The sequence below is a fragment of the Plecotus auritus genome, assembly GCF_963455305.1.
Source record: "Plecotus auritus genome assembly, chromosome: 10".
NCBI classification, from domain to species: domain Eukaryota; kingdom Metazoa; phylum Chordata; class Mammalia; order Chiroptera; family Vespertilionidae; genus Plecotus; species Plecotus auritus.
The window spans coordinates 18,264,114-18,290,177 of record NC_137785.1 but is presented as its reverse complement, the minus strand read 5'-3'; the positions used below and the strand labels follow the sequence as shown (position 1 = coordinate 18,290,177).

The 26,064-nt window shown below is 44.6% G+C and overlaps 1 protein-coding gene across 1 annotated transcript; it reads right to left on the bottom strand.

The window, feature by feature from the left end:
- Positions 1–1,102: 1,102 nt before the first annotated feature.
- LOC308236158 (cell adhesion molecule CEACAM21-like) lies at positions 1,103–7,557 on the bottom strand. Its single transcript, XM_080645530.1, has 3 exons — positions 7,243–7,557; positions 5,972–6,328; positions 1,103–1,439 (listed from the first exon to the last, which is right to left on the bottom strand). The coding sequence occupies exons 1-3, from the start codon at positions 7,304–7,306 to the stop codon at positions 1,165–1,167; spliced, it is 696 nt and encodes a 231-aa protein (XP_080501656.1). The 5' UTR covers positions 7,307–7,557; the 3' UTR covers positions 1,103–1,164.
- Positions 7,558–26,064: the final 18,507 nt, after the last annotated feature.

The window sequence follows — 26,064 nt, the reverse complement described above, 5'->3', positions numbered from 1 at the left end:
AACCTGTGTAAAGGTTGGTGACTCTGAGGGAACACTATGGCCTCTAGTTCAGAACAAAACTGCTTTCTGCACAGTGGAGGGAAACACAACTAAATTTCTTTTAGCCAAGACCCAGTTTACATCTTTATCATTTCCAGAAATTTATGAAGAGGTGCAATTTCCCAGCCATTTATAAACAAAGTAGCTGAGAGTTCCTGAACACAGCCAGGATCTTATCTCCCAGAGAGCTGTGCTTCTGGAGTTCTCCATGGAGACATTACATTGCTCTCTACAGTCAACTTCCTTTTGACCACAGGTTATTTCCAAGGATGAAGAGTATTCTCCATCCTACCACATGGCTGGTGTTGCTGGATTTGGCCTGATTAGTGACCTAAGTGCAGAGGAACTGACATTCACCACATAGTTTGCTCTGATGCAGGTTTTTCTATGAAACCGAAGATGGGACTTTTAACAGTCTCTTGAGGTTAGGAAGCCTCACCCTCTAGCTTTGGGTAATGACCTCATCTCCAAGAGATTCCAAAAGGCCCCACAGGTCAAACTTAGCTTCATAAAAGGTGAGGTCATTTCTAATTCTGTGGGCATCAGTCTGAACTAGGACATTTAAGCCAAGCCTTGGTTGTATTACTAAGGTTTCCAATTATACCCTATTAACAAGGAAGACAGAATCCTACTGAGTTTATGCAAATAAGTCTATAGCCATACAAATAAGAATACTCAAAAAGACTTAAGAAATTTTTTGAAATAAGTCAAACAGGGTGAAAAAAGATCAGTATTGTTACCCACATGGGTGTCCTCCTGTTCATTCCCATTGCCAACAACAGTGGCTGGGCATCTACTACATGTCCCCTTGGAGAAGGGACAGAATTTGTATTTATGCAAACTCATCACGTGCACCCAGGGTAATCACACAACCACTGCCTTTCTCTTGAAAGACTCGGTTTCACCTCCACTGTGGAGATGGTACAACTTAGATCACACAGAGGTGGGATCTGGTATAGAATATCACCTTAAGTCAACAATAATGACAACGTCAGCTCTTTTTTTTGAGCATTTATTGGCTCAATGCAAGTTTTCAAAGGAGTTTCCACCCTCACAATATATCTACTTAAGGGTTCAAAAATTTTATTCATTTTAATAACATAGAGGAAGGGAGGAGGCTAACTACTATTTTACATCCAGGTCAACCGGTACACTTTCAGCAGAACTGATGGGGTTGGACACTTCACACTGGTAACTCCCAGCATCCTTCTTCCTGACAGGGTCTATGGTGAGAATTCTGTTGTTCCAGGACAGCTGCATCCGCTCTGTCAACCGCAGATCCATGCCATTGAAGTACCACTTGGTGGAGACTGCATCTGTGTAGCAGGTCATGACTACGGCATCCTTATGCTCCGTGACTGTTGTGTTGCTGGCTAGGAGTGTGGGCACTCTCACTGGCTCTGTGGAGAAACAGAGGGCATGGCTAATTGAAAGTGAGCTTGGGCCCTGGGCCATGCTGCCTCCTCAGACATCTTAGCCACTGAGAGTCCACTGTGAGCTCTGTAAGGTCACCAGAAGATGGTTCTGATCTCTGCATAAGGACAATTGTCTTTATTCAGGTGGCAATGTGTAGGGAGAGGGCTGCACCTCCTCTCTGAACCCAGAACACTTCTGACCTGTTCCCATAGACATCTTTATAGTATAAACACAGAGAACCCCATTCGCAGCCTACATGCCCTATAACTTCATCATAAGGTGGAATTTTCCTCTCATGAGCTTTTATTGACCCTTTCCTAGAAGTATTTTTTTTTAAAATATATTTTATTGATTATTTTTTACAGAGAGCCAAACCGGTTTCGGCAGAAGTATTTTTTTTTCTTAAAAATTCCGTGTATGTTGGGAAAGGCAATCTTACCACTTCTGTCCTGTCCACTACTGGGGCCAAGGGGACTTTACAGAAAGTGAAAGGGCATTTAACTGCTGTTAAATAACTCATTAGGCAATAAAGATGGCACAACCCAGTCTTCATGACCTTGGACCTGGAGAAGTTCCATCTATAGGATTCCTCAGTCTGAACAGGACTTTATTTCCAGGCCTGCTGTTTGCATATAATGGTGAAATAAATCGGAAAGAGAAGTGGTTATAATTTTAAGAGACAGGAACTGTAGGAATAGGAGGAAATTACTTAATATGGTAAAGGCCACATATGAAAGTCCACAGCTAACACATTACTACACGGAGAACCTCTGAAAACAGTACTAAGAGCATGAATAAGACGAGGATGTGTTTTTCCCCTAATTCAACTAGTCAGAAATATCAGGCAAGAAGATGAGATAAGAGATATCCAATTTAGAGAGGAATAAGAAAATAGCTTTTTAAAAAGACAACGTAATCTTATTGTAGAACACCCTAAAGATTTCACCACGTACATACCTAAAACAACTATTAGAACTAATAAAAAAGATGAAATTGCCAGAGACAAAATCAACACCCAGCATCATTTCCATTTATTAAACAAAAGTGAACAATCCTCAAATAAAATAAAGAAAACAATTCCGTTTACAATGGCATCAAAAAGACTAGAACACTTAGGATTAAACATAATAAGGTGGAAGAAGAATACACTGAAAACTACCAAACATTCCTGAAAGTAAAGAAGAAACAAATACCTGGAAAGTAATCCATGTTCATTGATTCCAAGACCACCTACTCTCTACATATTTGAAACAATCCCTATCAAAATCCCAATTACTATTTTTCAGAATAAAAAAACCGATCTCAGAATTTATGTGGAATTTCAATGGATCCCAAATGTTTGCAACAACCTTAAAAAGGATGAATTGACATTGGAGGTCTCACAGTTACTAATTTCAAATCTTACTACAAAGGGAAAGTAACCAAAATAGTGTGACACTGGCATAAAGACTTCTATTTGTCAAAAGACACAATCAAATGGTTTTGATAAAGGAGCCAAGACTGTTCAATGGATAAAGGACAGCCTTATCAACAAATGCTGTTGAACAGCAATGTTTACATGCAAACAAATAAAAGGGACCATTGCTTATACCATACACAGTAATTCAGTCAAAATGGATTGAATCCTAAAGGTAAGAACTAAAATTACAAAACTCTTAGAACAAAACATAGGGGTAAGCAGTATAACATTGGGTTTGGCAATGATTTCTTGAATATGACACTAGAAAATTAGGCCAGAAAATATTAGATAATTTAGATTTTTGTCAAAATGGAAAACTTCTGTTCATCCAAGGACACAATCAACAGATTGAAACGTGATCTGTGGAATGGTATAAAATACTTTGCAAATCAATAATAGGATGAGGGGCAAATATCTGGAATATATAAAGATCTCTTACAACTCAACAACAGCAACACCAAATAACCTGATTTTAAAATGGGCAAACCTCTTGAATACACATTTCTCCAGAGAAGATATACAAATGGTCAATAAGCCCAGGAAAAGATGCTAAACATCACTATCATTAGAAAAATATAAATCAAAACTCTCAAAGTTGATGCTTGTGATATTGGGTGTGGGTAACTCCACTGAGCAGGTAACAGGAGAACACTGCCCTGTGTGGGACACTTGAGTTCTCAAAGGGTTCTTCATTCAGACTTGGCACCTCTCACCACTCAGCCAACTTAAAAGAATAAGGCAGGTCTATGTATCACAAGACAAATGCCTGGGTATCTGAGCCCTCAGAGAACTTAAATCCTCTATGTCTGTGATAAAGCACAGCCTTTCTCAGGAGCCAAGACTGTTCAATGGAGAAAGGACAGTCTTTCAACAAATAGTGTTGAACAGCAATTTCCACATGCAAACAAATGAAGGGCACCATTCAATAGATTAGCAGGATTTGGTTGTGGAACAACAGAGGACCTAGAGTTAGAGACACCCCTCCCCCCATCCTCCCACACCTCTCCTACCTCTTCACTGACCAGCTGACTTCAATTTTTTTCTAGCTGCACAGACCTTCATTGCCCAGCTGAGGTGTGTTTCTAAGAGGGACCATATCCCAGGACATCTTAGAGACTCAGACTGGAGCAGAAATAAAACATGGGGACCAGGATCAAGTCTGTGGTCAGTTGACTACTCAGACCCCGGGTCCAAGAGCTGGGTCAGGCCTTCCCAGGTGAGTATGACTAACATGAGCCAATGAGCCAATAAATGATAGAGCAGAACCCAAGGAATGAGCTAGAAAAGAGTGCAGGGACAAACAGAAGCTGACTGTGGCAGCAGAACCATATGCTTTGCCCTTGGTCATTACAGTCAACTTCCCTGTACTGAGGGCAGGGGAGGCTTGTGCAGATGCAGAAGGGGTGATGGACAGCAAGATGGGAGCATGGATTGCTGACATTCTGGCCCTTGTGGACCATTTGTGTTTGGTGGTTCTGAGATAGAAATTTGGAAATATCTTAAAATTCCCCCATATGCAAAGATTACTATTAATACCCCAGGGCCTAAGAGGAATAGCATGAAGGACTATTTCTCTAGAGCACAGCAAAGGGTCTGAGACATGGGTCTCAACCCCTGGAGTGACAGGGAGCCTTTCCCATGTGGCCAGAGTTTCAAGGACTCTGCATCCAGGTTTCAGCCTCTGAACAGGTTTTAGATCATTCTTTCCTTCAGAAACCATTTATTTCTTCCTAATTCATAAAAAAGTGTGTTACATCTTGATCCCTTAGCTGGTTACAAGTGTAAAATGAGGAGTGAGCAGGCAAAGTCCTTTCCTTTATATCCAGTGGGAGTGACACCAACACATCAGGAAACAAATCAGTGGTTTCAACTCAGTGTAGGGAGGGGTGGATCAGCCACCTGAGGGGAAGGTCTGGGTGTCCCCAGCACTGACTGATGATTACTGCAGTTAATTTGGTTCTAGAGTACAAACAAATTAATTCTCCATTTGGTGTTATTTCCCAGACCAAGATTTCTCTCTCTCTCTGAGCTGGGGATGCCTAAGGGAAGATCTAAACCAATGTTTGCTTTAGGGATCCCTCTGGGATGGAGGAGAGGATGGGATGATGGCTGTAGACAGACCTTGAGTGACTCTCATGGTCTGGGTGGCCCTGCTTTAGTGACTCTATCCCCCTGTGCCTCGGTTTCCTCTCAATGAAGTACGATGAACATTTGACTGCCAGGGTGTCAGTGTATTAACAATAAAATATTAACAGTGTATTAACAATAAACAGTATCTGACTAAACATTGGGACAGGAGAGCTGCTCAAATGAGGGGCATCTGTTATTGATCAACTCCAAGAGAGAGTCTCCTGGGCTGATCCCTGGTGGACGAGGAGCTGCCAGGAGCATCTTTTCTCCTTTTTGTTCCCTGTGATTCTGGCCTTTCCCTGGACTCCTAAATTTTTCAGTGTAGTTCACAAATGGTCTGGTCACCTTGTCCATCTGTGTTATCCATACACAGTCTCAGGTGAAGGACCACCCCTATGCAGTTGTGGCTCATGGGGCTGAGCTCTGGCTGGTGAGCACTCAAAAGCCTTGTGACTCAGACACCCGGAAACCATTGCACCCACTCAGCCCTTCCCAGGAGGTTAACTGCAACCTGACACAGGATCCCCGTTGGGCAGGGGTCTAGAGGGTCTGCAGAAGCTGAGCTTCTTTATGAGGATTGCAGGAAGCTCCTCATGATGGGCCCTGGCCCAGCCCTGCAGGGTCTTTCTCAGGATCATGGTCATGGGGAGGGGCCCAGGGACCTAGACTGAGACTGGTTTCCCTCTGCTGAGTCTGTTCCATCAGACTGGCCCTTGTCTCTGTGGTGAATGTCTGCAGGGCTGGAATCCAGGAATGGACTCTGACCTTAGAAAGTTTGTTTCCACTGTGTGTGTCCTGCACTAAATGCCCAAACCCAACTTGGAATGTGAGGCAGAGGGGGATGGAGCAGGGTCCAGTGCTGTCAGTCCTGTGTGTGAAGTGAAGTTCACCCACCCAACACCCAGAGGTCAGAGAGCAATCACTCACGGTATACATCGAGCCGTCCAAATCCTATTTCTTTTATTGAGTCTTCAAGGAAGACTACTACGGTGTAGATTCCTGTGTCATTCATAGTGACCTTCCTTATATGCAAGGATCCATCCGAGTTTATTTTTTCTCGACCGGTGTATGCAGTCCCTGGGCTATAAAGAAGTCCATAGTTCACTGCAAGACTTGCAATATTACAAATGGAGTTTGCCCCTTCCCCCCTGTACCACTTGTAGCCTATAAGATTAGGAGGCTTGTTGCGGATGCGTAGAATCACATTCTTTCCTTCGGCAGAATAGGTTGACACAATAGCGAGTTGGGCAGTGGTGGGCAGGCTCCAGAAATTTAAGAGTGAAACTAGGAGGGAAGAGAGAAATTGATAAATATTTGGAGCTCTATATTGGGATGGAGAGATGAGGCCCTGGATTTGGAACAGGTCTCATCATCTCTCAGCCTTGTTGTTTGTGTGTGTGTGTGTGTCTCCTGGTGGTCAAGCTCAACAGCATGACCACCAATACTTCAGCAACTGTGAACCTGTTATTTTTTCTGTTTCGCAGTCTCTTTTCCAGGTGTCTGTTTGACTCACCCACTCACTGCCCTCAGACCCCTGCTGACACTTAGGGGTGTCCATGGGAGGCACCTTCATGGAACACTTCCCTAAAGACTTTCTGTTAATCACGTTCTGATCTGTCTCTGCTCTGTTCTTTTTTAACACTTGTGGGTGCCTGACATCACATGTAGATATTTTCTTATCTCTCTCTACCCATAGAACGTGAGCTCCATGGGGACAGGGGCTTGTCAGATCTTGCATCCTCAGTGCCTGCAACAGGCTGCAAATACCTGTGGGTGAATGAATGTGGGTGAGTGAGTGCTCACCAGCCAGAGTCCTGCACCGCCTGGCGTGTATTTCTCCTGAGGCTGGTGGTAAGGACAGTGTTTAGCACCCCTGGTTAAGTTTTTTCTGGTGCCACCTGACATAAATTGTTATTATTATGGTCAGTTTTCAAAATTCAATACTCAGTGATGAATAACTTAAGAAGCAACAGCAATTGAAATTTCCTGCCCCACTCGACTTCCAGATCATGAGATTTCCCTGTTACCTGTTACCCATCTCCCTTACCCATCCTACTCTGCTCTCCTGTCCTCTCCCCTCAGGTCCACACCGAGCGATCTCCTCCACTCTCACAGCACTGTCCTCCACAGGAGACCCCAGCAAGTCCCCATCTTTCCTCCTTCAGTCCACCCCCAGGGATTGTTCCTTCCTTCCTTACCAGCCAGCAGGAGCCCCTGCCAGGGGACAGGTCCTCTGCGGATAGGGGCTGAGAGTGACTCCATGGAGTCTGCTGCTTGCACTGTTCCTCCCTCTGTGAGAAGAGCTTGGATTCCAGGAAAGCTCAAAGGCACCGCTGTACAAACTGATGGGATCTGCTGTCCCTCTTCACTGTGCACTGGGCCTCCTCCTGGTGCAATATCACTTACCTGGTCACATGGACCAGGGCGGAGTTTCTGCCAAGGACCCACCTCCTCCTCCCCTCATTTGTGCCACCCTTTTCCCCTCCTTCCAGTTTACCATCCCTCTATATTTTGGTTCCTTTGGAACTGCTGAGGTATCTGAACACACACACACTCACATGCTCTGTTTGGAAAAGCACCAGCCTGGGGCACCCAGGTCGAGGGCATTCACCATGGCTCCAAGTCAGGTGCACAGTAGCCTCCCCCACAGACCTCTCTCTTTCACATTTGACTTTTCCCTTCTAGCAGGAGCTCTGGGGCCACCTCAGGAACTTTTGTCACAGGGATGTCACTGCTACTGTGCATCAGATCACCTGTGGAACTTTTTAAAGACTGTGATGCCCAGGTGACCCAGGGGTGGGCAAACTTTTTGACTCAAGGGCCACAATGGGTTCTTAAACTGGACCGGAGGGCTGGAACAAAAGCATGGATGGAATGTTTGTGTGAACTAATATAAATTCAAAGTAAAGGAGCGGAGGGGAGAGCAAGAGAACCGGATAGAACAGCCAGATCCGGCACGCGGGCCGTAGTTTGCCCACAGCTGCTTCAGCAGCTGTCCCGCTAATGTGGATGCCCAAACAGAATGTGATCTGGTGATGTGGTGATGGGCAGCTTCTCCCCATCTCCTGGGTGCAGGGAGGGTCTCCGGATCCTGTTAAAATGCGGATTCTGACTCAGCAGGTGTGCAGTGGACCAGAGACTCTGCATCTGACAATCTCTCAGGGAAGGTGGGTCTTACTGGCCTGTGGAGCCCACTTGCAACAGCAAGTCTGATGGGGGTACGTACCCCCTGAGAGGATGACCAAGCATTGGCCTGTGCTGTGTCTTGGCCTTGGGTCTGCACAGGGAGCCCCACAGGCCCCAAACCTGGGGATTATTTCTGTTTATGACACAGACACCCAGCTGGGCACCGGGTCTTCCCCGTGTTCTCAAATGGGCTGGGAAGGTTGGATTTCCTCCCAGCAGGAAGGCCACAGAGGTGACTCAGGGGGGTGAGAAGGGGTCAAGCTGGGTGGTGACAGCTGAGTGGTCCCTCCCTGTATCTCAGGTTGTCACCAGCCTGGCCTTTGCTTCCAGGGACAGAGACCCAGGAAGGGTCTCAGGACCAGGAGTCTCAGAAGGACCTGCAGTTCCTGTGTGTGAAGGGGAAGGTGTTCTGTGTGCTCTAGGGAGAGAGGGCTGTGGTGGGAGGCCAGGTTGCTGTGAGCTCCCTGGTATTCAGGGGCTAGTTTCTGGGAGACTCTCCCTCTGTTGGCTGAGCCTGTCCTTGTGCTCCCTGACCTTTGAGGGGTGGTGTCTGTCCCCTGCCTGGGGGAGTTTCCTTTCCTTACCCCACCTTGTTCATGGGTGGTGCCAGGCATGGCGTGGGGAGCAGCAAAAAGAGCACTGAGAAAGCAGGTGTTCTTAGGCCCTGATAAAGTAAGAAACTTCCCAACCTGTGAAGATTTTTTTTTAATATATATATATTTTTTATTGATTTTTTACAGAGAGGAAGGGAGAGGGATAGAGAGCTAGAAACATCGATGAGAGAGAGACATCGATCAGCTGCCTCCTGCACACCTCCCACTGGGGATGTGCCCGCAACCAAGGTACATGCCCTTGACCGGAATCGAACCCGGGACCCATCAGTCCGCAGGCCGACGCTCTATCCACTGAGCCAAACCGGTTTCGGCACCTGTGAAGATTTTTATGAGTTTATTTGAACCAAGCTAACGTCATATGCCTGGAACAAGATCTCAAATCCTGAGAATGGCAGTTGTGCAACTTATTTTATACATTATAATAAAAAAAGAAAATGGAAAAAGTTGCGTGAAATCCATTAGGAGGCGAAGAAATCTCTAGAATTGATAAAAGGAAAAATGGAGAAATACTTACTTTTTTTTTCTTCTTCACTTTGGTGGGTCCAGGATCATTAATATTTACAGCACATAGAGAGGTTATGCAAGGAACCAGGTAGCATAAGAAGTATGTTGTCTCATATGCTGGTTCCAGAGTCTGTGCCTTCAAATCATCTTGCAAAAAAAAAAACTACTCTGATGTGTCAAAGGTATGTTATCCCAGAAGCATAAGAACAGGGAAAGGGCTCACTTAATGTAAAGTCTGACATTTGCTAAGGAAGCTGTGGGCCTGTGACATGACTACCTGCCATCACCTGCCCAGTTAGGCATTTGTGATCAGACCACACTGTGCGTCACTGAGCTTGTCAGGCCTGCCATGTGACCCGCTGGGCTTTTGAGGCTTATTTTACAGCCCCCCTTTTTGTTCACAGGCCCTAGAAGTGGCAGGTGGGATGGAGCAGGCACAAGGGTGGGGTCCAAAAGCACCTGTGGGAGCAAGGGATGGAAATCAGGCTCCTTCTCCAGCTCCTTAGGCAAAGCCAGGTTCATGTGTGAATTCCCTGTGTTGTCTGTTTGTCTAAATGTCACCCCTGGAGAGCAGGAGGAGAACTGCAGCCAATGTCAGGTGCTGCATCAGGGATGCTGACCAGAGGGTAGGAGATGATCCTGACACCTAGGTAGAGGAGGTCTCTGGCCTTCAAGCTGAAAGGCCAGTCAGTCGGGGCCCAGTCACTGTGGTTTTCCTGCCTCCTGACTCCATCCCAGAGCAGGGTGAGCCCAGCAAGAGGACAAGATCTGGGGTTGCTTCCATCTCAGAGGGCCCAGGGGCCAGAGTATTATGAGTCCAGTGTCATAAGGACTGTCCCCTCTGGTGGATGTGCTGTTTCAGGAGGAGCTCTCTGTCCCAAAGGTTTCAAGAACAGGGTCTGGTGATGTCTCTTCTGAGGCTTTTAGTAGAGTGTGCCAAACTGGAGGGCTGATCCCCCAAATACCCTGTGTGTCTCCATCATAGCATTGGGATGTTGCATCCAGTCCCCTGTGTCCCTCTCTGTCATCTACTCTAGGCCTCCCCACAGGGCCCAGGATCTGGAGCGGCTCCATATGGAGTGTCAACCACGGGGACTCTGTGGGCTCCTCTGTAAGGGAAAGGAAGTCTCTTATGGGACCCTCAGCACCTCTGAGATGGAAGCAACCCCAGATCCTGGATTCTCCTGTCCCATCCTGCTGAGAACGTTCCCCTTGATCCCCAGGACATCATGGGTGGGTGAGATGTTCAGGGACTACAGGCAGGTGTCCCACAGACAAGGGACCTTGGGTTTGGGAGTCATCCCCTGAATCCTTTGAGGTCAGTGTGAGCTCTCTTTTCCCATGGTAGTACCTCTACCTGGGGTGGAAGATCCAGAGTGTCTGCCAGGTCAGGGGTCTGTGAGAAGACAAAGAACACAGGCTGCTGTCCAGGCCCCAGGAATATGAAACATCAGTCACAAGGTGGAAATGGGGAGGGCTGTGATTTTGTGGGAATGAAGGAAGGTCTGACTCTTCACTGTTAGTTGGTTCTGTCTCCCGCCCCCCTGATTGTATGAGGGGGGAAAACCCATCCCTGGGTCATCCCCGGACACTTTTGGCCTCCTCCTATGCTGACACCAATGCCTTCGTGCCTATAAGGAATACTAGTGTCACACAGGTGACAGACTTCCATTATGTGGTTTCCCTCATCCATTTAATGAGTCTTTACCAAGAATCTGTGATGTGTCAGGCCTGGGATGGGCCCTGGGAACTCAGAGAACAGGACATAGGTGGGACCTGTGCTCATGGAGATTACCTTGTAACAAAGACAGGCTCTCAGAGAAATCACAGCACTAAGGAGTTAATTATAATCCAGAGAAGGACCATGAAGAAAGAGTTGTATGTACTTCAGTCTCAGCTTGTCTGGGGATCCCGAAGAGTACTTCTGAGAAAGTGACTTCCTGGCTAAGACCTGAAGCATGAGTGGCCATTCACCCTTTGGGCAGAGGGTGGTGGGGAAGAGCTGCCTACAGAGGACAGGACTTTGGTGGGCAGGTGCCTGGCTGGATGGAGGAGCTTTCAAAGTCCAGTGTGGGCAGTGTGAGGAGTGAGAAGGAATGTGGCCTTAGTAATGCTGGTGAGGTTGGACCCTGCTGGGCTGTGGGTGCTGCTGTGGTGGGGTCGGCAGATATCTGAGGAGGCTGCAGGCCGTGGAATACCTCACCCCCCTTTAATGGATAAGCTGAAAAATGTGCAAGAAAAAAGTCATGTTACAGTTTTGAATTTTCTATTCAACTTACACTTTAAGTCACATTTCATATGTGTATATGTAAATTTTAACATCTTTACTGAGTTTTAGTTGACATATAATAAAACTTAACATATTGAAAGTATACAATTCATGAAGCTTTGCCAGATGCATGCACCAGAGAAGTTGTTACAATGAAGAAAATGAACATGTTCTTCACTCTTAAAGCCTCCTCAGGCCCTCTTATAATCTCCTCACTCTGTCCCTCTCCCACTCCCTCCATTAGTGTTAAGAAAACGCTTATCTGCTTTCTGTGATTATAGAGCGTTTGCATTTTCTGTAATTTTCATAATTTGAACCATATAACATGTAATTTTGGGCGAATTTTGGCTTCTTGAATCAACAAAATTATCTTGAAATAGTTCTTTCCTTTTTAATTTCTCAGGTCTGTTCCATTGTAGGATGCACCAAATTTTTTTATCTATTCACCCATTCATGGACATTTGTGTTGATTCCAATTTTGGACTATTACAAGTAAACCAGGCATTAACATTTGTGCAGAAAGGTCTTTAGCACAGAGAGTTAGGTGCTTGCAAAACCAATGAAGGGCCAGAAAAATGGAATTTAGGGAGTTGACACAGGAAGTCCGGTTTCAAGGTCCCACTGCCACAGCCCCACCCAGAGCTAAAGAAACACCTGCTTCTTCACATAAAGCTCTGTCTGCAGAGCCCACCAACCAGGAGCAGGAATCACAGCCCCTCCTCCCTTCCAGAGCCCAAACTATACACAAGTGCATCTCAGAGGCTGAAATGAATTCACACCTGGATTCTCAATCATTAGAAGTGGGAAAGGTCGTATTTAACCTTTCAGCCCCTCTGATATAGGTGGAAACATAGGAACGGGTGGAGCATAGATGGCAAGTGCCAATAGAAAATACATGGCATGGTTGAGTCCACTTGCAGGCTGTGTGACTCTGGGAAAATGATCTCACCTCAAAAAGCCTCAATTAATGTCATAGAAAGATATTTCCTGGTTCTTAGAATAGAGCAGTTTAAATGCTTGAAATTTTTTGAGTGATACAGGCAATAAGAGTGTCTTTTGTCTTGATGAGGCAACTCCTGACAGGCCTCTGGATAGTTGCAGAGTGATGACAGGTTGCCATAAAGGCCAAATCTTGATAAGAAGCTGGGAATTTAAACCCAAAGAGGATTTTTATGAGTTTATTTGAGTCAAACTGATGACAATTGCCAGGAAGAAAAATCTCAATGTAAAGTGGCAGTTTTGCACCGTATGTTATACATTACAATCAAAGCAGTAGGCATAAGGGCTTAAATAAAATACATTTGTGATAGATTATGGAGGTGGGAGAAAGCAAAGCAGAGAAATCTCTGAGATTGGATAAAAAGTAAAACAGACACATACTTCTTTTACACTTGTTGATAGATGATAGTTAGCAGTTAACAATTAACATGATGACGATAACAATGAGGGGTGCTGTGGCTTCTCCTCTGGTGCAGTGAGGGTCTAGAAAAAAAAGAAAAACTTTTCCTGATACTCCAAAAGTAAGTTATCACGAATGCAAAAAGACAATAGAGATGTTCAGTTAATATAAAGATTCAGCTTTGTCAGGAAAAAATACCTAAAACATAATTACCCACCATGACTCACTTCTAGTTAGAAAGTTGTAATTTCAGGCCATCCTGTGTGGTTACTTTAGGTCTCTGATTTTGCAAATCATACTATGCAGGCCTCCTCTGAGCTTGTCAGATTTAGTATGTGGCCCCGTTTTCATCCACACCTCCTCCTTTGGGTCATAAATCAAACGGGATGATTCATTGATGACCAACCTTTTGGTTGGAAATGTGGTCCCATGGTGCTAGAAAGGCTCATTGCTAGGAAGTCTTAGTTTATCCAGCTGAACAATTGACCATTAGGGATAGGGCAAGACTGCAACCTTGGATGGAAGTCAAGGTCAAATTTTCTCAAAAGTGAAAAGCAGGTAAATGGGAGCCAGTCAGGTTCCACAGGTCTTCATTAAGAAAAACACTTTGGCCCTGACCAGTGTCGCTAAGTGATTAGAGTATCAGTCTGCAGTTCCTGGTCAAGGTCATGCGTCTGGGTTGCAGGTTCAATCCCTGTTCCCAATCAGGATGTATGCAGGAGGCAGCCAATCATCTCTCTCTCTCTTTCTCCCTCCTCCTCTCCCTCCTCTCTCCCTTCTAGTCTTTCTAAAAATCAATGGAAACAATATCCTTGGGGTAGGATTTTAAAAAAAACACACAAGAAAAACATTTTGGATCATTCCTAACCTATAAGCTATCATGATCCAGACTTTGCTGTCTGTCTCATTTCTCTGTATTTTTCAACATTTGCTTATAGTTTGAGGGCACACTATACACCTCTTCAGTTTTCAAAATCTGCTCATGAGATGGGTTCCCATTTACAATGGTCCACTCATTCCCCATTGGAGACACTCAAGGGCCATTCATTATTAATCTGATTCCTGCTGGTTGTGCAATTTGGAACTGTAATCATGAAGTTTATTTGGGTACAAAGCTGTAAGAACCCAATGCCGTATATTGCAATTACCATCTAAAAATTTCATAGCACAGGAAGACAGTAAGAGTATTATAAGTAAATTTCCTGTGCCTCAGCAGCAGTTATAGAGGGCCATGTTTTCATAGCTACTTCAGCTTCATTTGAATTAATATAGTTAGTAGTCTTTGTTGGGCTAGGGTGTAAGCATATCCCCATGATTAGGTTCTAGCATTTCTACATAAAATTTCTCAATATTCCTTTTCCACTAACCTCTACAGCTTCCCTTGTTTCCAGTTTGTCTCTTTTTACTCATTCAGAAATAATTAACTTGTTAGGTCAAACTATTTACTTTTAACTTCTCTTAAAAACACCCAGCCCAGCTGGCGTGGCTCAGTGGTTGAGCATCAACCTATGCACCAAGAGGTCACAGTTGGATTCCCAGTCAGGGCACATGCCTGGGTTGTGGGCTTGACCCCCCAGTGTGGGGTATGCAGGGGGCATCCAATCAATGATTCTCTCTCATCATTGACATTTCCATCTCTCCCTCCCTTTCCATTCCTCTCTAAAATATTTATAAACAAAAATATTTTTTAAAAACACACCCAGATATCTTTCCTTCAATAAAAATATTTTTAAAAAACACACCCAGATCTCTCTCCTTCCTTTTGCAATAGCATTCCCCCTACATTTCAAAATGTTATCAGAAATAAAAGCCAGGCCCTGAGCGAATTTGCCTAAGACCAGCTGGTAGTGTGCAGGTACTTGACTTCATGCAGGAAAGGTTTCAGAATGAGTCCAGGTGATTTTGAGAGTATGTTTATTAAAGCTGGGGAAAGTGGAACAAGGAAGGGCCTGGAATAGAAGAAGCAGTAGGAGAGAGACAAGGTGTGGCTGCTTCGGCTCTCTAGAAACTTTATGGGAGAGAAGTGAGCCTATGCAAGGCTGCTGTCAGCTCACTGGAGAGCCAGAGGCAAGGGGACTTGGGGACAAGTTCAGGGGGTTAGCCCAAAGATGACCTAATGTTGCCTATTGTTCCCCTGGTTGCAAGTCTCCTGGGTAGCACTTATAGTTTAGGTGAAAGAAAATTCATTGGAAAAGGAGATTTGAGGGGGTGTGCCCCAATAAGAGCACATGCTGGCTTCTTTGTCTTGAGGGGTTTTATCTACTTTTCACAGGTGGGGACTTAGGGGAGGTCTCAGGGAAGATCTCATTAGAATATTTATCAGCATTTCCAGGTTTGCCCTTTCAGATCCTGGTCTCCACTGATTGGTCAACAGCAGGACAGGAGGTCTAAGCCACATGACCAATGGTATGCCAGGAGAGGAAAGGCCATCCTGAAGGCAAGATCTAGGAACAGTTTTGCCCATTGCTAGGTACCTGAGGCTTTCTGCCCTGGTGACCTCCTGTACCTGGCTGTAAATTGCTAGGCCAGTTTATTCAGCTCTCTGTCTCAGTTTCCCCATTCTACATGCCAAGGAATATTCCTAGCTTCTTACTACAATTTGACTACATTTCTTGTGAAAGACTTTCAAATATTTCTGAAAGACTAGTGATGTGTCAAATGAACCAGTCACCAATATTCTTAAAACGAAAGGCTTCTAGTAAATAAGGTTCTTATTTGTTTTTTTAAAGGTTCTTATTTATATAGGACAAAATTGTTTCAGTTGAGCTAGAGTTGGCAGAAAAAAAGGATGTTCAACAGAATAGAGTCACCCATGGGGTTAACAGCCAGTTAAACCAGAGGGGGAAACAGAAGGATCAGGGGAAAAGTCCAGCTTACTTAATCCCCTCACATAGGCCCTGGATCTAAAGTTCTGGAAACCTTGTCCTGTACTCACTTTAGGAAGTCTGGGGCTAGGAGAGGTTTGTGAACTCCCACAGAGGGATGAGTACAAAGAGATTGAAGAAAAAAGGAAAAAGCAATTGCTTCTTTAAATATCCATCCTCATTAACAGCATCATAAATTAGAAGATTTAATATTGTTAACTGTCCATATTACTCAAAGCCACCTGCAGACTCAATAAAATATATTGTAATCCCAAAGACATACTATCTAATAAAAGAGTAATATGCAAATTGACCGTCACTCCAACACACCAGATGGCTGCCCCCATGTGGTCAACGATGGCTGCCCCCATGTGTACACAAGATGGCCACCATAAGATGGCCTACAGGGGAGGGCAGTTGTGGGCAATCAGGCCAGCAGGGGAGGGCAGTCAGGGGTGAGCGGAGCAGCAGAGGAGGGCAGTTGGGTGAGACCAGGGCAGCAGGAGAGGGCAGTTGGGAGGGACCAGGCCTGCAAGGAAGGACAGTTGGGGGGGACCCAGGCCTGCAGGGGAGGACAGTTGCGGGGGACCAGGCCTGCAGGGGAAGGTAGTTGGAGGAGACCAGGCCAGCAGGGGAGGGCAGTTGGGGGGGGGGGTACCAGGCCTGCAGAAGAGGGCAGTGGGGGGGAACCAGGCCAGCAGGGGAGGGCAGTTAGGGGTGACCGGGCAGGCAGAGGAGGGCAGTTAGGGGTGACTGGGCTGGCAGAGGATGGCAGTTGGGAGGGACCAGGCCTACAAGGGAGGACAGTAGTGGGGGACCCAGGTCAGCAGGGGAGGGCAGTTGGGGGGACCAGGCCTGCACGGAGGGCAGTTGTGGGTGATCAGGCCTGCAGGGGAGGACAGTTAGGGGTGACTGGGCCGACAGAGGAGGGTATTTGGAGGAGACCAGGCCAGCAGGGTAGGGCAGCTGGGGGGAACCAGGCCAGCAGGGGAAGGCAGCTGAGGGGAACCAGGCCAGCAGGGGAGGGCAGTTGGGGGTGACCAGGCTGGCAGAGGAGGGCAGTGGGAGGGACCAGGCCTGCAAGGAAGGACAGTTGGGCGGTACCCAGGCCTGCAGGGGAGGACAGTTGCGGGGGCACCCAGACCAGCAGGGGAGGGCAGTTGGGGGGACCAGGCCTGCAGGGGACGACATTTGTGGGTGATCAGGCCAGCAGGGGAGGGCAGTTAGGGGTGACTGGGCCTGCAGAGTAGGGCAGTTGTGGGAGACTGGGCCAGCAGGGGAGGGCAGTTGGGGGGGGGGCAGGCCTGCAGAGGAGGACAGTTGGGGGGATCTAGACCTGAAGGGGAGGACAGTTTGGGGGGACCTAGGCCTGGAGGGGAGGCCAGTTGTGGGGTCCAGGCCTGTAGGGGAGGGCAGTTGGAGGGAACCAGGCCTGTAGGGGAGTACAGTCAGGGGCGATCAGCTTGGCAGGGGAGGGCAGTTAGTGGTGACCAGGCTGGCAGGGGAGGGCCGTTAGGGGCAATTGGGCCAGCAGGGGAGCAGTTAGGTGTCGATCAGGCTAGCAGGGGAGTGGTTAGGGAGTGATCAGGCTGGCAGGCAGAAGCAGTTAGGGGCAATCAGGCAGGCAGGCAGGCGAGTGGTTGGGAGCCAGCAGTCCTGGATTGTGAGAGGGCAGTCGGACATCCCTCAAGGGGTCCCAGATTGGAGAAGGTGCAGGCTGGGCTGAGCGACACCCCCCTACCCCGTGCAAGATTTCATGTACCGGGCCTCTAGTTTTTAAATAAATAAAAATATTCTTAATTCTTATGATATCTCAAGGAACCCTGAGGAGACAAAACAATCTTCAAAAATTGCCAAGTTAGAGGCTTGTGTTTCCTAATTTCAAAACACACTACAAAGGTAACGTATGAGTAGAGTGGTACTGGCATAAAGATAGACACACAGACCAATGGAACAGAATAGAGAGCCCAGAAATAAACACGTTTTATATTATCAAATAATCCTCAACAAAGGTGCCAAGACCACACAATGGGGAAAAGACAGACTTTCACAAAAGGTATTGGGAAAATTGGATATTCTCATGTAAAAGAATCTTATGCAACATATAAAAATTAATTCAAAATGTATTAAAGATCTAAATGTAATACCAAAACCATAACACTCACACAATAGCCAAGGGAAAAACTTTGACAATAGTTTCTTGCATATGATACCAAAAGCTCAGGAACAAAGGGAAATAGAAAATGGGGCTATAGCCCATCCCGCATGGCTCAGTGGTTGAGCACCAACCTAAGAATCAGGAGATTGAGGTTTGATTCCCAGTCAGGGCACATGTTAGGTTGTTGGCTCCATCCCTAGTAGGGAACTTGCAGGAGACCTCTGATCAGTGATTCTCTCTCATCATTGACGTTTCTCTCTCTCTCTCTCTCTCTCTCTCTCTCTTCCTTGCTCTCTGAAATCAATACAAATATATTTAAAAAGAATATGGGGCTATCTTAAGCTTAAAAACTATTGGCCATCAAAAAAACAATCAATTGAGTGAAAAGTAAACCTTCAGAATGAGAAAAAGTATTTGAAAATTATATATATATATATATATATATATATATAAAGAGGTACATCTAGGGTATATAAAGAAATCCTGTAATTCAACAATAAAAAACAAGACAAAATTGCCTGATTAAAAAATGGTCAAAACACTATAATAGATATTTCTCTAAAGAAGACATACAGCCCTAACTGGTTTGGATCAGTGGATAGAGCATCAGCCTGCGGACTGAAGGGTCACAGGTTTGATGACTGTTGCTGGCACATCCCCAGTAGGGGGTGTGCAGGAGGCAACTGATTGGTGTTTCTAACTCTCTATCCCTCTCTCTTCCTCTCTGTAAAATATCAATAAAAAATATTTTTTAAAAAAGACATACAATTGGCCAAAAAGCTTATTAAAAGATGCCCAACATCATTATTCATTAGAGAAATCAAATCCAAACAAAAGTGAAATATCCCTCCATACCCATTAGGATGGTCTTGCAACTTTGACAAATTTGTTTATTAGATTTAGCTATCTGGTTGAATATTTTGGGCTCTCTATGTATCATATCATGTCATCTGTAAATAATGACAGTTTTACCTCTTCCCTTTCAATTTGGATACCTGTTATTTCTTCTTGTTGTCTGATCACTGTAGCTAGAACGTCCAGTACTGTGCTGAATAAGAGTGGTGAAAGCAGAAATCCCTTTTAGTTTTGCCCATTGAGTATAATATGGTTATATGTTTTTCAAATATGGCTTTTATTACATTGAAGTATGTTTTCTCTATTCCCACTTTGTTGAGAATTTTTTTTTTTTATCATTAATGGGTTGTGGATAATATGACTGGTTTTTCTGCATCTATTGATATGATCATGTGATTTTTTTTTATCTTTTATTTTGTTTATGTTATGTAACATATTTATTGATTTGCAAATTTTGTACAGACCTTGAAACTCCAGAATAAATATCACTTTATCATGGTTTTTTATTTTAAAATGTATTACTGGATCTGATATGATAATATTTTGTTGAGTATGTTAGCATGTCTGTTCATCAGGGATATTAACCTATAATTTTCTTTCTTTGTAGTGTTTTTACCTTGTTTGGGTACTAGGATAATTTTGGCCTCATAAAAAGAGCTTGGAAGTCTTTCCTCTTCTTCAATATTTGGAATTGCTTTAGGAGGCTTTCTTTCTTGAATGTTCAGTAAAATTCATCTATGAAACCTTCCAGTCCAGGACATTTTATTTTTGAATTTTTTAAGAAAAATTTATTATTGTTATACTTTCATTAATTGTTACTGGTGCTTTCAGTTGTCTATTTCTTCCTGATTCAGTTTAAAAAAATTTTATGTTTCTAGGAATTTTTCTGTTTTGCCTAGGTTGACTATTTTGTTGGCACATAGTTGTTAATGCTATTCTCTTATAATCATTTGTATTTCTGTGATGTCAGTGGTTACCTCCCCCTTTCATTTCTGATTGGACTTATTTGGATCCTCTCTCTTTTTTTCTTGATGAGTCCAATTAAAGGTCAATCAGTCTTGTTTATCCTTTCAAAGATCCAGCTTTTGGTTTCATTGATCTTTTGTTCTCTTTAGAGTCTATGTAGTTTATTTCTGTTCTGATTTTTATTATTTTCTTTCTTCTATTTACTCTGAACACTTTCTGCTGTACTTTTTCCAGTTCTTTTAGGTGTAGGGTAATATTGTTTATGAGAGATTTTTTTGCTTCTTTAGGTAGGCCTGTAATGCTATGAACTTCATTTTCAGGACAGCTTTTGCTGTGTTCCATAGATTTGGGGTCATTATGTGTTCATTTTTGTTTGTTTCCAGAAAAATTTTGACTTCTTCCTGGATCTCTTGGTTATCCATTCATTATTTAATAACATGCTATTTAGCCTGCATATGTTTGAATATTTTTGAGGTTTTAAATAATTTTATTTTTTATTTTTTCCATCACCTTTTATCTCCTCTGTGCCTTGTTCCACCTCCACCCACCCCCCTCCACCCACAATCACCACATTGTTGTCTATATCAATGAGTTCTTTCTCTCTCTCTCTCTTTTTTTCTTTATTGGTCAATCCCTCTCTCATCCCCTGAGCTGTCTGCCTGCTCTCTGTCTATGAGTCACAGCTTTTTTTTTTTTTTTTTTTTTTTTTACTGTAGTTGATTTCTAGTTTCATGACATTGTGATCAAAAAGGATGCTTGATATGATTTCTATCTTCTTGAATTTCTGAAGACTTAGTTCGTGCCCTAACATGTAGTCTATCTATAAAAATGCTCCATGTGCACTTCAGCAAAATGTATATTCTGCTGCTTTGGGATGAAATGTTCTGTAAATATCAATTTAATCTATCTGATCTAGTGTGTCAGTTAAAGTCTCAGTTTCTCTTTTGATTTTTTTGTTGGGAAGATCTATCCATTGACAATGGGGTGTTTAAGTACCCTACGATCCTTCTATTGCTGTCGATCTGTCCTTTAAAGTCCACTAAAATTTTAAAACATATTTAGGTGTTCCTATATTGGGAGGATATATGTTTCCTAGTGGCCTGGGGCATGAAATCCATGCGTGGGGCGTTGCGGGAGGGGGTGAGAGAAGTATCCCTCAGCCCGGCCTGCACCTTTTCCAATCTGGGACCCCTTGGGGGATGTCTGACTACTGGTTTAGGCCCGATCCTATAGGCAAGGATCAGGCCTAAACCAGCAGTCAGATATCCCTCTTGCAATCTGGGACTGCTGGCTCCTAACCATTCTCCTGCCTGCCTGCCTGATGGCCCCTAATTGCTCCCCTGCTGGCCTGATTGCCCACAACTGGCCTCCCCTGCTGTGACCTGCCTCATCAGCCAGGACCCTCCTCCTCTGCGAGAGTTGGCGGAGATGCAGGGACAGGCCTACTCAGCACCGCACAGAGATGCAGGATCCCCAGGTCTCACCACGTAGAGTGGCTGCTAGGCCTCCGTTGTGTGCATGCCCATCTTGTGGCAGCCATCTTTGTGGTAGCCACCTGGTGGCGGCCATCTGGTGGCGATGTCATGAATGAGGGCACAAGGACCACCTAGGCTTTTATTAGTATAGATAAGGGTGATAGCCTCTTGTTGTATCAATCCCTTTAGTATTATGTGGTGACCTTCTTTGTCTCTTTTTTGATGTCTACTTTGTCAGATATAAGTACTGCTACACCAGCTACTTTTTGTTTCCATTTGCATGGAATATTTTTCCATCCCTTAAACTTTAGCCTATGTATAACTTTTGTCATGAGGTGGGTATCTTGTATACAGCATATAAATATGGGCCATATTTTCTTATCCATTCGGCTACCCTCTGTCTTTTTATTGGAGCCTTTAACTCATTTACATTTAAGGTTATTATTGATAGGTACTTACTTATTGCAACATTTTTTATGCCTATGTTCCTTTCTCTCTCTCTATATATTTCTTCTTCTTAAAGCAGTCCCTTTAGCATTGCTTGCAATTCTGGTTGCGTGGTAATGAACTCCTTCAGTATTTTTTTGCCTGGTAAACTTCTTATTTTGCTTTCAATTTTTAAATGATAGCTTTGCTGGATAAAGCCGTCTTGTTTGCAGGTTCTTGGTTTTAATTACTTTGAATACATTATGGCAATCCCTACTAGCCTGAAGTATTTCTGTTGAGAAATCATCTGACAGACTTATGGGAACACTCTTGTAGGTAACTGACTATTTCTATTTTGCTACCTTTAAGATTCTCTCTTTGTCTTTATTCTTGGCCATTTTAATTATGATGTGTTTTGGTGTGGGTCTCTTTGGGTTCATTTTGATTGAGACTCTGTTCTTCCTGAGCTTTTTTAACATTTTCCTCACCAGGGTAGGGAAGTTTTTTATTTTTTTATTTTTATTATCATTATTTCTACAAACAGGTTCTCTAGCTCTTGCTCACTTTCTTCTCCTTCTGGCACCTTTGTTTGTGGATGTTGTTATGTTTCATGTTGTTTCAAAGTTCCCTTAAACTATCTTCATGCTTTAAAATTACTTTTTATTTTTGCTGCTTTAATTGAGTGATTCTTTTTCTATTTTGTCTTCTAATTCACTGATTTGATACTCTGTTTCATCCAGCTTACAGGCTATTTCTTCTAGTGTATTCTGTATTTCAGGTATGGCATTCTTCATTTTCAACTGATTATTTTTCATGGTTTCTATGTCCTTTTTTATGCTGTGGTTCTCACTAAGTGACTTGAGCATCCTTATAGCCATTACTTGAACTCTATCTGATAAATTGTTTGCCTCTATTTCACTTAGCTCTTTTTCTAGATATTCCTCCTGTTCTTCCATTTGGGGCATGTTTATTTGTCTCCCCCTTTTTGGCTGTCTCTTTGTGTTTGATTCCATGTATTAGATAGAACTCTATGACTCCCAGTTTGGTGGGGTGGCCTTCTGTATTAGGTGTTCTGTGGGGCAGAATGATGCAGTCTCCTAATCTCCTGAGCTGGGTACTATAGGAATGTCTCTAGTGTGGATTGTTTGGCTGTTCCTGTTGTAATTGGATCTTCATTGCTGTTGTCACTTTCATGGGTGGGATTGGCCCTTAGGCTGTTTGACCATGAGGCTCAACCTTGACCAATGTGTGCAATCTGCTATGCAGGTGCAGCCTCAAGGTGTCTTGTTGGGCTCAGTGACATGATCATTAACCTTTCAGGCTGGGTCTTTATAGGAGTCAAATTTTATCACCATATATGAGATGCCGTGGAGGGGATGGCTGTTCAAGGTGGAGTTGTTCCCTGCAGGGTCTGGAGCCTGCCAGAATCCACCTTTGTGTGTGCCGTTTGTGGGTCTAGTTGGATTGAACTCTGGTGTGGTCTGAAGCCCACCACTGGTCACGTTGGTTCTGGGTCCTTCTGGGTAGGTTTCAGATGCAAGAGGCTCTTAGATATTGTGTGTAACTGGCTTTGGGCTACCTGTGAGTAGTTACTCCTCTGATAGCTGTTTGAGTCTGTGTCTACTAGTGGAGCCCTGCTTGGGGATTACACAGTCAAGCACTCAATGATGGGAAATTAGTCTCTGCTTCAAAGCTAAACTCCTCAGTCTCCACCAGAGACACCAACTCTTGTTCCCTGTAAGGGGGTTTGCTGCAGCTTCAGGTTGGGTAGAGCCTGCAATCTCCTCTGCAGGAGCAGGTTCACCTCCCTGGGCTCAGGGGGATAGATCAAAAGAATCTTTGGTTGAAGATGTTGTTGGCCCAGCCCACAGGAGGGGGCTAAATACTTCCTCTCTACCTCTGAGGTGTAGGGAGCCGCTATAGGGTTAAGCTTCGGACTGACCCGTGGCAGAGCCACAAACAAGTCCCAGCTTGGAGGCCAGAGCCCTCTTAGCATAATTAAGCTTGACCTTCTAGTCCTCACTTGCTCCTTCCTAAGTAGCTAATGGGCTGTGGGAGGTACAGCAAGTGCTGCCAAAACAAGGTGAAACTCACAAGAACATTGTACCAGTAAACATGTTGACCACTAACCTTGTTTTGCTTTGTGCATTCTGACTATAAAATAAAAACTTGGCTTGCAGGTCGAGGCGCTATCTCTCCAACAGAGAAGCAGTGTCTGACGGGGGCCCCAGCTGTATTCTCTGGTCTGTCTTTTCTTTAATCCTTCACTGCTCCTCCTCAGGCTCACCAAACCTGGTGTGCTGGCGTGGCAGACTGAGGGTCTCACATATTGAATGTCCCACTCTGAGCCACTCTCCCATCCCCCATAGGACTGCACCCAGTAGGGATATCCAAGACTTCACAGGACTGAACCAAACAATCTCCTATTGGGGGTGTTGTCTGCAGGTTGCAGGATTGGGGGGCGGGGCAGTGGGCTCTACTTGTCCTTCTTGGGGTTGCCTGGCAAAACTTACAGGGAGTTCAGATCAGCCTCCCCACAATGCATCACAAAGCCAAGCCCTGGCCATCTGTCTCCCCGATAGAAGCCCCTGAGGAATATAGCTCCAAAACCCCAACTATGTGTGGCACTGACACCTTTATGTCACAGTACCAAGCTGGAAGGGGTGGAAAATCAGCCCTGCATGAGATTCCAATCTCTCCTCGTGACAGGTCTCAGCAAGGTGGACGCTGAAATTCCCAGCTCCACTAGGGCTCTGAACTCTGCAGTGTGGGCCAAAAATCCCAGACCTGCACTGATTCCACCTCCCCCCCTCAGTCACCCCCGCTGCCATCAACCCAGTAGTCCGGGTAGCTCCATGGGTGTGGGGATGGTTTCCAACAGTGTGCTCCAGGTGGGAGAGGCCTTTCCTCTTTCCCCAAGCTAACAGTTTAGTCATTGACTGGGGCTCTGCACCATATCTACCATGAATGTAGAGGGTCCCTCAAAGTCCCTGCTGGGTGCAGCCTGCAGACCCCTCCACTGAACTCAAACCTGGCAGTGCAGCTTCTCCAGCAGTTGGTGCCCTGGGGCTGCTAACAATGGGAGCACTCCTTCACTGGGAAGGTGCAGTCCAAGTCTCCCAGGCAGACAGAGTCCACCTGGCTCCCCGTGTCTGATGCTCCATGGGCTCTTTTTTCCATCTCTGCTGCTCTGGGTTTGGGATACCTGCATGGGGTTGAAACCCCACACTGCCAGGGGACGGGAGCTTTGCAGCTGTGATATCTCTCTGGCCTCAGCCACTGCACCTGCTCAACGGAGGCTATCCCTTTCCCAACACTACTTCTCTTACCACTCTCAACGTGGTTTCTTCATTGCTCCTTAGATATAATATTTCCAATCAGCTACACCTCACTTGGTTTTTCAAGTTGATTGCACAGTATTTAAATCTAAATCTGGTCCCTGGCTGGGATAAAGGGCATGCAGCCTCCAGCTACTTCCCATCTTGCCTCCCTAGAATTCTCTTTTTGAAAGGCTGAACAATAAATATTCCATTGCCTGTATATACCACATTTTGCTTCTCCATCCACCTACCCACGGACACTAGGGTTGCATTCACATTTCAGCTATTGTGGATAAATTTGCTATGAACATGTGAATACAAATATCATCTATTTGACACCCTGTTGTCATTTTTTTGAGTATGTACCCAGAAGTGGAATTGCTGGGTTATACGGTAATTCTATGTTTAACTTTTTGAGGAACCTCCACAATGTTTTCCAAAGTGGCTGTAGCATTTTCCATTCCTACCCACAGTGCACAATCTTTCTGAACTCTCCACATTGTTGCCAACACTTGTCATTTTCTGGTTTTCGATAATAGCCATCCTAGTGGGTGTGAGATGGAATCTCATTGTATTTTTAAGTCTTTTTTTAAATTTAAGCATAATTAAACAACAATATTCTATAAGGTTCAAGTGTTCATCATAGTAACTTGATATTTACATACATTACGAAGTGATCAGCATGATAGTTGTTGTGACCCTCTGTCACCATACAAAGTTATTGTAATATTCCTGACTACATTCTCTGTGCTGTCTGGTATATCCCAGTGACTTGTTTATTTTATAACTGGAAGTTTGCACCCTTTAATCCCCTTCACCTATTTTTACCATTCTCCCACCCACGTCTCTCTAGAAACCACCAGTTCATTTTCTGCATCTATGAGCCTGCTTTTGTTTTGATTGTTTACTTGTCCTATATTTTATTTATTTTCATTAAAAAATTTTTATTGGTTTTTATAGAAAAAGGAAGAAAGAAGGTGAAAG